This window comes from Bubalus kerabau, chromosome 5 (assembly GCF_029407905.1).
Source record: "Bubalus kerabau isolate K-KA32 ecotype Philippines breed swamp buffalo chromosome 5, PCC_UOA_SB_1v2, whole genome shotgun sequence".
In the NCBI taxonomy this organism is placed as follows: domain Eukaryota; kingdom Metazoa; phylum Chordata; class Mammalia; order Artiodactyla; family Bovidae; genus Bubalus; species Bubalus kerabau.
The window spans coordinates 22,098,226-22,113,933 of NC_073628.1; the positions used below are offsets into that span (position 1 = coordinate 22,098,226).

General features: G+C 55.9%; 1 protein-coding gene across 1 annotated transcript in view; it reads left to right on the forward strand.

Annotated features, from left to right (window-relative positions):
• The window catches only part of KIRREL3 (kirre like nephrin family adhesion molecule 3), a 155,671-nt gene that overhangs the window by 115,012 nt on the left and 24,951 nt on the right, over positions 1-15,708 (forward strand). The window contains exons 8-9 of the mRNA XM_055583719.1: positions 6,350-6,500; positions 11,792-11,897. Coding sequence (XP_055439694.1) covers positions 6,350-6,500; positions 11,792-11,897 — 257 coding nt within the window. The remainder of the gene's footprint in view (positions 1-6,349; positions 6,501-11,791; positions 11,898-15,708) is intronic.

Below are 15,708 nucleotides of genomic sequence, written 5' to 3' on the forward strand. Positions count from 1 at the left end.
GGGAAACGAAGGCAGAAAGCTGACGTTACCATGACATGTGATAGAGCTCGGGTGTGAACCAGGTTTGTAGGACCCCCAAGACCTGCTCTACGATGACACTAAGACTCTCACCCAGGAAATGCGCCGAGCAGATCCAGTGAGGGCAGGCAGTGATCCTAACAGCCATGCTGCCCTCTGCTCATTCCTGACCATCTCTGAGGCAGATGCCGTTGCTCCCATTGTACAGATGGGGACCGTGAGGCACGGCAATATATCTATATATATCAGGGGCCTGGCAGCTCTGACAAGCTACAGACCTGTGACTTGGGCTTACCGAGAAGGATGGATGACCCAGCAGCTCCATGGACTCAGCCCTCTGCGGCTCCCTCCCCCCAGGACTGCAGGTGCCATTGACCTCGGCAATTGTGATGTCCCAAAGGCAGAGCAACCCAGACTGTTGTGCAAGAGAAGAGGCTGGGGGCATGAGAAGCTGAGACAGAGACAGAGAGACAGGGAGAGAGAAAGGCCGAGAGGACACGCAGTTCCAACAGTTAAGCAGGAGTCACGGTCTACAGGAAAAACCCCACGGGGCCACCCTGACAGCCCTCGAGGCGGAAGCCTCAGCGTCTGTCACATGGTACATGGTTAAGCCACTGAGCCTGGCAGCTGAGAAGCCGGCATCCAGGCTCCACCACCGTCTAGCTCTGTGGCCATGGGCAAGCTAGCTAACCTTGCTGTGCCTCAGGGTTCCCATCTGTACAATGGGACCAATGGCTCCTGCCTCAGAGGATGGTCAGGAATGAGCAGAGGGGAGCATGGCTGTTAGGATCACTGCCTGCCCTCACTGGATCTGCTCGGCGCATTTCCTGGGTGAGAGTCTTAGTGTCATCGTAGAGCAGGTCTTGGGGGTCCTACAAACCTGGTTCACACCTCAGCTCCACCACATGTCATGGTAACAGCAGATCTCTGCCTCAGTTTCCCCATTTGCAAAATGGGATGATGATAATAGGTATTATGACATAACAGGTGTCCATGTAATATGGACACCTGTTACAACTGCTGCGAGACTTAAGAAGAATAATGCCTTTGAGCACCACAACAGAGCACAGCCCTGTTCACTGCAACTACAGAAAGCCCCATGCACAGCAATGAAGACCCAGCGCAGCCAAAAATAAAAAAAAAGAATAGTGCATTGAAAGTAAGGGCTTTGTAAACATTCGCTAGCATCCTTGGCTCCTTCCTCCCAGAGCCCTGTCTCCCCCACCCTGCTCTCCCCCCGCAGACGTTGCTCAGAAGGCCAGGTTTTGTTTCGCTGCTCCACCGTGTGACCTGCAGGGGAAGGGTGCTCTGCCAGCCCCCACCCCCCCACCCAGCACAGGCTGGGGTGCCTCTCCCTGAACCCAGGGCGGCCAGAGCCCTCGTGGCCCAGGTGCCTGGGTGAGCGCTCGCGGCTCCCAGCGGGTGTCTGGCTGCAGAAGCATGGGAACTGATGAAAAGCCATCTCTCCAAGTCCTCTCTTCCTGGACACCCAGCCTCAGGCCGTCTTCTCTGGGCCTGGCACCAGAATGGAGGCCACATGGCGGTCATCTGGAAGGCAGACCCGGAGAGGCAGGACAGGCTGTGGAAGAGGAAGGAAGCCAGTTTGTGCTGAGACCAGAGAAAAACCTTCCCTGGGAGCCAGGTTCCTGCTCCATCTGCTGCTCCCCAGCAGCCGCAGCCAGGTGGGAGGAGGTCTTAACCCTGAAACGGTGGACAGGGGGAGGGTCGCTTGACCTTGGATGTCCAGAGTCGTGTATATGTCTGCCTTGAAGCCCCTGACCTTCCAGCCCTGCACTTCTGCTACTTCCAACCTGAGACTGCTGCCTGCCCCAGGGGCGCCCACCTACCACCACCAGGACCACAAGACTTATTAGAGCCCAAGCTACGTACGAGTTCTCTGGCACAGCACCTCCCAGGGCCCTCCCTGCGGCTCAGCTCTGCATTCTGTCCCCACCGGTCCCCGTAGCATCCCCCGCTCCCTGCATCCCATCTGTTCATCTCAGGCACCTGGAGCCTCCTCCCAGTGTCCAGCTGCCACTCATCCTGGCCTTTATGAGGAGCATCCCTCCTGCCCCCAGGACACAAAACTAGGGGTCAGTCCGTGAGGACACAGAGTCTAGGGACACAAAGCACGGCCCAAATCTCCACCTTCTCCGACAGCCCTTAGTGATAACAGGCCCCAGGGGATTCCCCAGGCAGCCTTAAAAGGGGAAGCAAAGAGAGATGATAAAAAAAAAAAAGAAAAGAAAAATTAAGGGACACAGCAGGTGGTGAGTGAGGTGAGTGAGGAAGAAAGAGAGGAGGCCTTGTTGCCAGGCAATCAGGCCCGCAAGCCCTTTCCAGGCTGTTTGCATATCAATGAACATCACAGATTTAGCACCAAGCTGGGGGCACCCACTAAGTACCCTCCAAATCTCCTTCCTCCCTCACCAGTGGTCACCTCTGGCCTTGGAGAGCTCGGCCTGGCTCTCCACTGCCCAGCTGAAGCCTTGGGGGCAGCGGCCCACACTGGACAACCTTACACAGGGTGCAGTCTTCCTCCCCCAGAAAGCCCAAGGCTTCTCACCCGCCCCCCACCACCGCCAACTACCACTGCTGATTGAATGCCAAGTGCCTGCCATCGGTGACAGGGGTGCAGAGAAGGAAGCAGCACGGGATAGGCAGGGTCCAGAGATGAGCCCTAAGCCACTGGGACAGTGGGGAAGGCTCTATGGATGCTAGTGGGTCAGCGGCCAGGGGACGCACACCCAGGAAGACCCCTGCCCTGGCGTGTTCACCCCTGAGCAGGTGAGGTATATACGCCCACTCCTGGTCCATATCTGCAGACACAGGTGGGACCCACAGGAGAGGCCATCAGGGTCACACTAGTGCCCACCAAGCTGCAGGGAGCACTGCCCCAGGCCTTGGAGGTGGTGGCCCCAGAAATGAGCGACTCACCACTAATAACCCACTTACCCTCTGGCTGAGGGTGAGCTAATGACGGTTTCACAAGCAGGAGATGGGGGTGTTGGGGCCCTGTGTGTCCCCAGAGCCAAGTTCAGGAGAGGGAAGCAGGAGAAGGGGCAGAAGGACAGGCAAAGAGGGGCTGTGACAAGAATCAGCAAATCAGAGAGTGTCTACCTGGCCTGGACCCGGGAGGTCCCAGGGCTTCATTTGCATGTGAGAATGGGGGAGGTTGACAAGCCAGGAATGAAGGAAAAGAAAATAGAAAGCAGGGGCAAGGAGATGCAGAAGTAACAAGGGAGGGAGGAAAAATCAGGGTGAGAAGACCCAGGCCCCTTCTCTGCCCCAAGCTCGGCTCCCCCCTACCATGAAGGCTTTACGGACCACCCCCCACCGGAGCTAGGAGGGGCCCTCCCCTGGGGAGCGGGCGCTGTGCCCTCCCCCGGTTTAATGAACACATCTCCCCATCTCTAATTAGGTGGAACAAACAACTTGAGCCAGAATTTTTATTTCCCAGAAAAGCACACGCCCGGACACAGTAAATATGTCATTAATCATCTTTCCGGGCGAGGAGCACCCTGGGTGCGGGGAGCGGGCAGCAGTCAGGGGCCTAATTAGGAACTCGGGCCCTTGACTCCCCTCCTACTGGCACCCAGATGGCCCTGCTCCCCAGCAAGCAGATCAATGCGAGGGTACCCCGGCAGACTGAAATTTATGTAAATGTCCCTGGTTAGCACAACGGAAAAGTAAAGAAAAGAAAAGCGGGAAAGAACAAAAGCATCTTCCTCCCCACCTCTCCTACCCCAACCCCGCGGTCTTATTTTCATCCAGGAAATTGTGCTTATTATCGCTTGGCTATTTATAGACGCGTGAGGTCTGCTGAAGAGCCAGGAGCCAGCCGGTAACTAAGGTGCAGCGGAGAGGTTCCGGCTGGGCCGGTTGACACCACGCCCACTCTGACCCCACCCCTGGGGCCAGCCTCCAGATTAGCATCCCGGCCCTGAGGCTGAGCTCCAGACACTCAGCCCTCGGGCTTCTGGGACTGACCGTGACACCCTCCCCCAACCTCTCTCCCAGATCCCTCTGCAGCAGGGCTGAGACCACGACCCCACGTCCCAGGAAGGAAGATGGATGAGAGCAGGCCTGGGCCCCGGCGGTTTCCTCGAGCAGAGGAGAAAAGTCGCGGGACTGCTGCCCTGCTCTGTGGTGTCTCCACACCTGAGTCTGGCTTTGTCTACAGCGGGATGCTGTATCCTAGATGGAGGCTCCGAGCCTGTTCTACTGCAGGCCACGGAACTGAGGACCCAGAGTCGGGGTCCAGCTGCCTGTGGTAGCCAGTGCTTAGTCGCTCAGTCATGTTCGACTCTTTGTCACCCCGTGGACTATAGCCCACCAGCCTCCTCTGTCCATGGGATTCTCCAGGCAAGAATACTGGAGTGGGTTGCCATGCCCTCCACCCGAGGATCAACCCAACCCTCATTGCAGACAGATTCTTTACCATCTGAGCCACCAGGGAAGCCCAAGAATACTGGAGTGGGTAGCCTATCCCTTCTCCAGAAGATTTTCCCAGCCCAGGAATCAAACCAGGGTCTCCTGCATTGCAGGCGGATTCTTTACCAGCTGAGCCACTAGGGAAGCCCTCAGCTGCCTACATGTCTCTACTAAAGGGAGGCTACTTAATCCACTAACTGTTGCCATCTCAAAGAGGGGATCACACCACCCTGCTGGCTTACAGGTCCCCAGGAAGCTGCAGTGGGGAGGTCGTGGCTCAGAGCTCACCATTTTCCTATGCAAATCCCTGCCCTGCCCAGCAAGTTCCTGACTCACTCCAAACTCAGTTTTCTCTCCAGTTATTTGGGAGACAAGGCTCCCTTCCTTCCAGGGTCCTGCAAGGATCAGAGACGATGTTGTGGTTATTTTCAGGGAGGTTTTGAGGAAGTAGTCTATCCATCTCTTCCTCAGCTCCAATAATGGGGAAAATAAGATCAAGTTTCTTCCTGGGGTGTACTGAGCAAGTCCAGCCCCCACCCCAAACCAAAGTGGCCCTCCTGCCCACTGCACCTCTCCAGTGGTCACCCACCTTTGTGGGCCACCAGGGAGTCAAGGGTGCAGGGTACCAAACTGATGGGGCAGTAGCTGGAGGCAGTCTCAGCTGGGGGAGTGGGTACCTGCAATGAAGGAGAACAGCTGCCATGAGGAATCAGCACGTGGTCAAGAGGAAGACAGGGGACCTTTAGGCCTGGGTTAGTCTCTAGGGCTGCTGTAACTAAGTACTACAACTTGGTTCTTCAGACAACCAAAATCTATTGGCTCACCCTTATAAAGGCAAAAATGCTGAAGTCAAGGCATGGGCAGAGTTGTGCTTCTTCCAAAGGCCCCAGGGAGAATCTTCTAGCCTCTTCTAGTTCCTAGGGGCTCCTGGCTTTCCTGAGCTTGTGGCAGCATCATTCCAGTTTCTGCCTCCTTCCTACAGCCTCCTTCCTTGTGTCTCCTTGTCTTTTCTTCTTTTTAACAAGGACACCCATCATTGGATTTAAAGCCCACGCTACATCCAGGGTGATCTTGTCTCAAGATCCTTAACTAATGACTAATTCCTTAACTAAGTTGTGAAGGCCCCGTTTCCAAATAATTTCACATTCTGAGGTTCAGGGTGGACATGAATTTGGGTGGATGCTCTTCAATACAGTCCAGGATCCTGTTACTTACATTGCCGCCACCAACTCGAAGTGAGTTTAATCAAGCTCCATAGCCTCTCTTGATCACACCTGTTTTCTCAACTGCTAAATGAAAGACGATGGCACCTGTCGTGTCTGTGGCTTAGTCTGAGCTCCAATGAGGTCTGGTAGTGAAATGATTGAAAAGTTGAGCGTGTTTATACAGGTAAAGTAATGAAATGGTCAGTGTGCGCTGATTCTTCATGCGTCTCCACCCTAGCCCTGCCTTTACCCCCACTCCCCAAGCCGTGCACCCTTCTGCAGCCAGCATCATTCCCGGGGCCACAGCACCTGACTGTTATCCCCATCTCAGCACTCCCTACAGACACAGAGACACCCCCAGACCAGAGGTAGAATAGTTACAAGTTCATTTCTACATAGCACCGGCAGCCTGGTTTCCACCGGGCCCAAGCTGGTTTCTTTTGTGTCTGGGTGGGCAAGTCACTTTCCAGTTCCTTTTTCCTCCTGAAGCCTGGCGCTCAGCCAGGCCAGGGAGCCAAGGGTGACCTGTGGCTCTGCATGGAGATGGGCGCCCCCGGGTGTCCTGAGCTGACCTACCTCTATCCACGGAGCTCCTTCCTCCTCTCCGAGGCTGGCGCGTGTCCTGCCTCACCCGCCCAGCTGTCCCAGTGATGAGTGACCTGGGGCCTTCTTTCTCCCCACCCGACCCATAGACCCTTCTCCGAGATGGCAAGCGTGAGAGCATTGTGAGCACCCTCTTCATTTCCCCCGGCGATGTGGAGAACGGGCAGAGCATCGTATGCCGAGCCACCAACAAAGCCATCCCTGGAGGGAAGGAGACCTCAGTCACCATCGACATCCAGCGTGAGTACTGACCTGGCTGGGGGCAGGGACCACCCTGCACTCCTGTCCGGAGCACAGGTGGGGGGGAAGTAGCCAGGCCGGGGCCAGACCCCTACAGGACAGCTGGAGGCAGAACCTGGATCCGCCAATCCTAGGGGCTAGCGGGTTTGTTTGGCACCCAAGGACCGTTTTGTCCTTCTTACTGTCACAGGTGAGGGTGACATCACTGGGGGTTCCCTGGCAGTCCAGTGGTTAAGACTCCACTTCCACTTCCACTACAGGAAGCACAGGTTTGATTCTTGGTTTTGCATTCACCTTCTTCACCAGCTATTAAAACCCCCTCCACCTCCATCCACACCAAGCAGAGGGCTCTTCCATTCCTCATCCAATGAGAGCCAGGATCTCCAGGGCTGTGGACCAAGGACCAGGGTGATGGGAGGGACGCTCTCGCTTTAAAGGTCGTGTAAGTTCAAGGTCACCCTGGGAGGAGTGTCTCCCTCCCCTGCCCCAGTCTAGGCCCCACTGTCCACACCCACCTGCTTCTTACCTGTAGCAGATATGGCATCAAGCTGCAGGCCCAAGTATGGAAAGAAAGCAAGATGTTGAGGGGATGGGGTAGTCTGCAGCCCAGAAAGGCTCTACCACCCATGAGCTGTGTGGGCCTGAGCTGGTCATGTCATCCTGGGGATGCGGGTTCCTAGTCTCATTTGACTGAGTGACATCCAAGGTCTCTTCTTGCCCTGGGATTGACCATGAATCAGAGTTCTCTCCAGACACAAGCCAAATCTGGGAGGAATGAGGGAGAGAGCCACAGACATCCAAGCCTCCTGTACCAGGCTGCCTGTCGTGGCCACTGTGCAGCCCCTCTGTCCTCTCCCCCCACCCCCGCCCAGCTGGTCAGGAGGCCTGTGCCAGCCACAGAACCCCCACGGAAGAAACCACCGGGTCGGCGCTTGGGGCCTGGCAGGAGAGCCTTGGGGGGAGCTATGTTTCTGCATCACAAAGCAGAACCTCTCTGTCAACAAGAAAGTCATCATCATGACAACAGCCCACCGACTATTAAAACACGTTCCCCTGAACGCGCGCTAATACCCGGGCGCACAGACGACAGTCTGCCCCGGAGGAGGGTGCCGGCCTTGCCAGGTCTCTGGGCCTCGCTGACTTTCTTTCCAGGGACATCTCAGCCACCCCAAGAGGGAAGCAGCAAGAATGAGGTCAAAGTGAAGCCGAGAATCCAGGTGCCCAGTTTCCTAGATGGGCCCCGTCCGAGGCAGTCCGGAGTCGTGGTTAAAGCTGCAGCATCCTTCCTGGTTGGAATTCTGGCTCTGCCACTTACTGAGTGATGCTGGGCTGGTTATTTCACCTCTCTGTGCCTCGGTTTCCTCATCTGTATGTGGAGGTGCTTGGCTCATACATACACTGGCTGGAAGGATTCAGTTAAAGCATTCGGGCAGCGACCCCAGCGCAGCACCTAGCACCTGTCATGGGGGTGCAGCTGCCCCTCCCCAGTGCCCCCAGACCCCACAGGGAGGGGAGGTCTGCATCCACTTGTCCCCGCTCCCCAAGGTGTCTACACACGCCTGCTGAGCAAAAGAGCAGGCTCTCTCTGCCCCCTCCCTCCTGCTCTCCACCCTCCCACCCCCATGCATCCCTTTGTTCATTCAGTAAGCGTCCAGCTGTTTACTGTGGACACCACAGGCTGGATCAGAGCTGCCTTTGCAAACCTGCTCATTTTCTCAGTCAACCAAGAAGTATCCAAACTCAGCAAAAACACATTTGTTGTTTGTTTCCCTTGGTCTTTAGATGTTACCCAACGGAAGACAAAGCCCCCAGATTGAGTAATGGGAGAGAAAGCTAACACCCCCAAAGTCTTGCTGCATCTGGACTCTGCATCCAGCTGCCAAGCTTCAAATGGATGTGCTATAAAATCACTGAGTCATGGAGTTTCTCTCCTTTCTCATCCCTTCCTGGATGTAATACTTCCCCTGAATGTGCGTGCATGCGAGTGCGCGCGCGCACACACACACATACACGCGTGCGGAGGCAGGCTGCTGATGGAAACTCTAACAGACTCTCAGCTGTAACATCTGTTCAGTGCGATCTCAGTTCCGCCAGCTACATCAAAGCTGCCCCCCTGCAAGTTATGCAACCGACATCACAAATGGGATTAAAATCATGTTTAATAGTCGGATATGACATAAACTATTTATACCTTCGGAGCCTGGTGGACTTCTGAAAATTCATATCCTGCACATGCAGAGGAGAAGTGTGGAGAGAGGGGTGTGGGCACCTCTGGGCCTGGGGTGGAGGCTCAGATGAGACCAGCCAGTGTGGAAGGCTCCCGGGGTGTGGGGAGAGCCTGTTTTCCTGGGTACTGAGGATGCTGCAAAGAGGTGGGGAAGCTTCAGGAGACAGGCGCCCCCAGGATAACTGAGAAGGGCAGCTTGGTGGTAGAAGAGGGGAGCAGGGGAGGGGAGCAGACAGCCGGAAGGGTCCTCCAGCAGGCGTGTGTTTCATCTCTCTGTCCCTGGAAGTCTCACCACTTTATAAAGGACAGCCAAGTGGGGATAGGCCTCCTGGAGCTGCCCTGCACGTTCTATGACTGGTTTCTAGAGGCTGTTGAACTAGCCTTGAAAACTGGTGGTTCTCAGCTGGGTGGGCCAGCAGACAACCCACTCAGGTGATGGGGAAGAGCCAGGAGGAGGCTGCAGGGTTCTGGGGGTGTAGCTGTCTTGGGAGATGGGGGCAGAGCTTTCAAGGCAAGTCCTGGCCACGCATCTTTGGGTCCGCTGGAGTCACGCTTTAAAAACCAATGCTTGGTTTTGAGCTTGCCTGGTAGCTCAGTGGTAAAGAATCTGCCTGCTAAGGCGGGAGATGTGGGTTCACAGTCCTTGCTCCGGGAAGCTCCCATGTGCTACAGAGCAACTGAGCCTTTGCACCACAACTACTGAGCCTGCGCTCTCGGGCCCAGGAGCCACAACTGTCAAACCCACGAGCCGCAACTACGGAAACCCGTGCACCAGAGCCCGTGCTCCGCAGGAAGAGGAGCCACCACAGAGAGAAGCCTGAACACTGCAACTCGAGAGAAGTCCCCGCTCGCTGCAACTAGACAAAAGCCCACGCAGCAGCAAAGACCCAGCACAGCCAAATAAATACAAATTTTTTTGAAATAATTCCTATTTAAAAATAAATGAATAAAAACCAACTTTGAGGTCACTGACGTAGCCAACACTTCCCTATAATTAACTCTCCAGGAAAAGGCAAGCAAGTCATAGGAGACGTTCCCAGAATTGTGGTCCTATCCAGAACGGATGCGGGGAGAACAGCTCCAGCTTGGCCAACCACCTGCCGCTGTTAGGAACCAGCATTCTCTCCTGCGTCTTAACAAGCTGTCTGCACACTCCAGTGCAGCCCTGTGGGTCATCTCCCCCCAAGCCCGGCACCCCAGCAGGCAGCTTGAACACCAGCAGGGCACAGGGAGAGCACGCTGCCAAGCAATCCCAACTCCGGGGTGGGTGAGGCTCCGTCTGCAGCTAGGCGGCTGCACAGTTGACTCTTGAGGGGCTCAGGGAGCCCTCTGTCGTCTCAACCAGGAGCTGGGCCAGGTAGCTGGAGTCTTGCTTCACCGGTGGTGCCCTTCATGTGGACCCAGAGCAGGTCAGCATTTTCCAGATGGTCTCTGAGAAACCAGCTTTCTTACTTCTTTTTCTGAAAGTGGGGTGAACCCCCAGCAAGTCCTCCTGCCCTCCCAGCATAGAGCTGTGCCTATAGATGAGGTCTGGCAGAAGATGCGGCCCCAGGGCCTGACTAGGACTCAGGGATCAAGCTGCTCTCTTCACTCAGCCTAGAGCTGAGCTCCAGCCAGACCTCCAGGCCTGTCATCTCTGCTTCCCCGGAACGTGGACCATGCCGGGGTGCTAAGGCCTGGGCATCTACCCCAGAGCACAAGGATGCCCGGCTTTCAGAGCAGGTCCTGAACTGGCCTCCCCTGAGCTCAGGAGGGCCAGGCCGCCTCAGGGTCTCTTTCCAGGCTGATTCCCCATCTCTGATCTCTGCTGTGAATACCGTCTCCTCTGTTTCCAACTCTCTGTCATCCTGTCTCTTTCCTCTATGTCTCATTATTGTCTTTGGCTTTTTCCCCAGCACCTTATCACTTTCTGTCTCCATCTGTTCAGTCCCCCTTGGTCTTTTGGCCTTAAGTCTAAAATTTTTGTCTGATCGTGTATCTCTCTGAACACGTGAGTCTCTCTGAGCCTATCCGTGTCTGCTCTTTGCTTCTCTATGTTTCTGCCTCTGCACTTTCTCCCTCTCTCTCTCTCTCTCTCTCTCTCGGTCTCTCTCCTTCTCCTTCCCTCCGTCATCTTCACATCTCTCCTACATAGGCATCTCTCTGCCCCCCTTCCTCCCCCACTTCCCTTCTGCATGACCTCTCTGTGTCTCTGTCTCCCCGTCTCTCTCTACCTCTCTGACTTCCTGTTTCCTCCACCTCTGATCATTTCGCACTTGAGAGCTGGGCTTCATCATGTTGAGTGACAAAGATGAGCCCTGCCTAGGGAGCTGAGGGCTGAGTGACATCCTTCAGGACTCAGCAGAGATGGTTAGGCTCAGGGAAGGCTGTTAGTGCCAAGGTAACAGATGCACCTTTACACAAAGAACCTTTACACAAAAAGACGCGAGACGGACATTTCAAAGACAGAAAAGTTCGTATTTAAAGGGACTTAGTATCCACATCCTCCTCGTGCACCCCCCACGCCCTTTTCACACCTCTCTTTCCTGCAGTGGTTTGTTCACCCAAAGCTGGAATGGAGGCAGCAAGCACCCTCTGGGGCCCAGACAGCCCTGCTTCCGGGGTGGCTGTTCATTTAAACACCAGCCTTGAATCCATTCCTGATGCTGGGAAAGATTGAGGGCAGGAGGAGAAGGGGACAACAGAGTACGAGATGGTTGAATGGCATCACCAACTCAGTGGACATGAATTTGAGCAAACTCCGGGAGATAGTGGAGGACAGGGAAGCCTGGCATGCCGAAGTCCATGGGGTCGCAAAGAGTTGGATGGATACAACTTAGTGACTGAACAACAATACCTTGAATCCATAGCAGGAGTCCTGAGCCCACTGCCAGGACACCCTGATTCGGGCACTTCCAGGGACAGAGGGAACCCCCTGCTGAGGCCCCCAGTTTTCTGGGGACCACCAGGGGAGTGGCTGCTCTGAGAGACCCTGGGGGTGAATTGCTGGCCTTTACCCTCATGTTCCCCCAAACCATGGTGCACACAGCACCGCAGTCTGCAAAGGCGCCTCTTCTCTCCGCAGACCCCCCTCTCGTCAACCTGTCGGTGGAGCCGCAGCCAGTGTTGGAGGACAACGTGGTCACGTTCCACTGCTCTGCCAAGGCCAACCCCGCGGTCACCCAGTACAGGTGAGAGGCCCTGCTGGGGAGGCCCCCTCGACACCCCTGCCTGTCGCAGGGCTGTCACCTGTGGTCCAGGCATCCAGCACGGTGCTTGGTCCGTTGTGGGTGTCCGGGACCCTTCTCCAGCACACCCGTTCACCTCTCCCTGGCCAGGTGGACTTCGCCTTTTCCTCATGAACACACACTCCCTTCCTCTGATACAGAAGATGTCACTCCTTCTGTTTGCACAGCTTCTGTACCTCTTATTTCTGAAAGGAAGGAGACTCAGGAGAAAAAGCTAAAACAAGCCATCATGGTCATTCAGATCCAGATTCTAGTCCTGTGCTCACCAAACCGGTCCCCTGGTAGGGTGGGGTTGCCAGGATCGCCGGCCCTGACCATCGGGCACCCAGATTCATCATCCCCACGGTCCCCCTGAAGCTGTTGCTTGCCGCACTGATGAACGTCTCACTGTTTTTCACAAGCCTGTCCTTCCCTGTTGAAGGCGGGAACTGCCGTTTAGTCACTTACAGCTGTCAGCGTGGAGCTCGTGTGGCAGGCCCTCAGCGCTCCAGAATGTGGGCTCGTGGACTCTGTAAACACACAGAGCGGCACCTCTGGGCCTCCTGCCTGGGCATCACCACTGCACGAGACTTCCAGACACCAGTGGCCTCAGAGGTGCTCCAGGGCACACTCAGACACTCCCTGCCACGGCCCTCACTCTGCCCCGCTTCTTCCTCCAGCCCAGACCTGATGGTGCCCCCCCCACCACTGAGATGGTTAGGAAGCCCCAGCATCACCCAGTGCCAGGGATGCTGATGGTCCCAGACTCGGAAACAAACCCGCCGGTGGGAGTGGAGGACAGAGCCAAAGAAAGGCGGCATGACCCCAGAGGGCAGAACCTGAGGAAACGGGTCAAAGAAGCAGCCACAGGTTCAGGCTAGACACAGGCGATGCTCCCTGCAGTGCAGATAATTAATGCTGGAGCCTGAAACCCAGGGAAAGCACAGAGCCTTTATCCTTGAGGATATTTTTAAATAGGATGAAAACCATGTGTCCTCTGGGTTTAACCATTCATCAGGCTAGAGGCAGGAGAAAGATTAGATGGCCTCCAGGCTCCCTGGAGTCCCGCGGCCCTGTGGGTCCGGGCGGCAGGTCTGGCTTGGCTGGGACAATGACAAAGATGCGGCAGGAGATTTCTGTATTTTTCTCTGGGCTTCCACCCTGCACCTGCGAGGCCTGGGCTCCATCCACAGGCGGGCTTCGCTCTGCTATTCTGCTCACAGGCCCTACACACCAGGTGTCGCATGCCCAGAAGAGATCTCTCATGCCAGCTTCCCTGGGCACCCCTTCTCTCCCACTGACACGCTACCCAAGCAGACCCACCCACATTCATTCTCATATCATGACAGTAATAAGGGATAAGTCTACATTTGAAAAGATCATCGAGAAGCAAATGTGGCAAGATATTGACCACGTTTGGTGAGTCTAGGCGAAGGAAGTATGGCAGTTTCCTGCATCGGTCTTGTGACTTCTCTATACAAAGTTATGTTTAGTTTTTAAACTACAGAGTTAATGAGCCAGGACCTGCAGGTTTCCACAGGTTCTGGGTCCCTGTGGTTTCCCTCTGTCTCCATCCTTCCCTGCAGCTCAGAGCCTGGTCAACCATCAGTCACAGAGGAGGAGCCAGAGACATAGGCCGGGCCCCTGCAGGTTCGACAGGCGTGCGCCTGCTCCTACTTGCATCCTTCCCTCCTGGCCCTCCAGCTCGCCGGAGGCCCCAGAATGCTTCAGAGCGGATCAGGCACCCTCCAGGGCTCCAGAGGCTTTTGGGGAGCCCTTCCGGCCTCCAGGGACATGTCAGGGAGCCCCGGCAGCCCAGGAGGAAGGGGGTGGTGAGAGGAGGCCGGTGTCTATGCCCACCCCTGTGGCTCAGCCCCTTGGCCTCTGGGAGCTGGACCCAGCAGGCAGATGGTCCTTCTAAATGCAGTGTTGGGATCCAAGAGGAAGGGCCTTGAGCAATCTCAGCACTTGAGTACTGGATTTTTTCCAGCTGACCTGGACAGGACTAAGGGATCTTTGTATTTTAACTTCTGCCTTGGTCTTGATTGCTTCCTCCTGTTTCAACCAAGAGGTTGTGATTTCGAAAATCAGAGATGTGCCCTGGTCCACCCCAGCACCCAGCAAGGGGCCCCGGGTGGATGTGGGAGCCTGTCCAACTGGACTCAGCCATCACTTGGCTGGACCGGCCGCCTGGGGCAAGCGCACCTGAAGCACGTCTCCGCCTGCTTCTCTGCGCCCCTCTGAGGTCTCAGGGCCCTTGCCCCACCACGCAGGGAACAGGGCGGGGGGTCTGCCAGCCAGTGTGAAAGGAGGGGCTGTGGAGGACAGCCTGTTGGCAGTGACACGCCAGCCTCCTGATTGTGTGATGTAAATAATTAATCCTCTTATATCTGCCCGGGCCAAATTACACATTGATTGGGAAAAGCTTAATCTGACTCCTGTTCGGGGCTGGGCGAGGGGGTGAACACAGTGGTTGGGAGGGGCAGGGGGCAGGTGGGTGGTGGGAGGGTGAAGGGACTGGAGGAAAGAGGAGGAGGAGGCCTAGCTGAGAAACTAGAGAAGAGAGGAGATGGGAGCGGAGGGGAGGGCAGGGGAGATGAGACCGGGAGGTGGGACAGAGAGGGGAGGAGACGGGAGGGGAGCTGGGAGAGGCGGGGACTTGCTCTCTGGCTTACCCTGGTCATGTGACCTGCTGCTTCAGTGAGTGGGTTGAGCTTCTGGAAGGGATTCCTCCGAGGGTTTTTGTTGTTTTAGGGTTTTTTATGGGGTTTTGGGGTAAAGAAGGGGAATAAAGACAGGGAAGAAAAAGAGTGGCTGAGTGAGAGGTGAGCTAGGGACTCGTGGGGTGACCCCCAGAGACCCAGCCCCACAGCAGCTGAGTTCCTCTCAGTGGCCCCCCATTTCTAAGGTGGGGATTGGCCCTGGGGAGCTGGGAGCGGCATCTGCACAGCCCTCCAGCGTCTCTTCAGTCTCCCTTCTTTGAATCTGTTCTGAGTTCTGAGTTCCTGGGAGCCCCAGTAGGGAGCTTTCACCCTGCTTACACTGTGAGGGACCTCAGACAGGTGGGGAGAAAGCCCCCTCTTCCCCCAGGAACCCCCAATAATGGAAGAGGAGTGCCCAGCAGAGCCTGCTGCCTGGGGCTGTGGACAACCAGGGGCAGGAGGGTCTCACCTGCCTCCTCCCAGCCCAGCCGGCTTCCCCCTCCTCGTAGCATTCCACCACCTGCCCCCTCACAGCTGCAGGGTGGGTGGAGCAGGGGCTGGACTCCGATCCACCACCGTGTGTCCAGGACTGAACTCATCCGCCTCAGGTGGGAGCTGTGCCTGACTGTTAAGTGTGGTCATTAAATTAAAGTTAGAGATTGAAATGATTCATGAATAACTCATAATGGGTTGTTGGGAAGCTCCTTCAGCTCTCGGGGAACTATGGTTTGCTCTGTTGTTAAACTGTAATTGTTATTATTAATTGTCTTCTTAATAACAATCTGACACTAATTCAAGATAATAACTACACAGTGCCAGCCTGGTGCTCTGTGCGGTACTGGGAGACGGCCACCTCCCGAGCCGGATGGACTGGCTAAGCAGGAGCAGCTGGAGGGAAGGGCAGGGCCCAGGCCTCTGTGACCCCAGGAAAGGGGCCCCTAAGAATGTGGCTATCTGGAGTCATGGTAGCCCCAGGATAACGGGGGCCTCCCCAGCCCTGGCAAAGACATGCACTCCAGGGACTTCCTGGTGGTCCAGTGGTTAAGACTCTGTGCTTCCACTTCAGGGGGCAC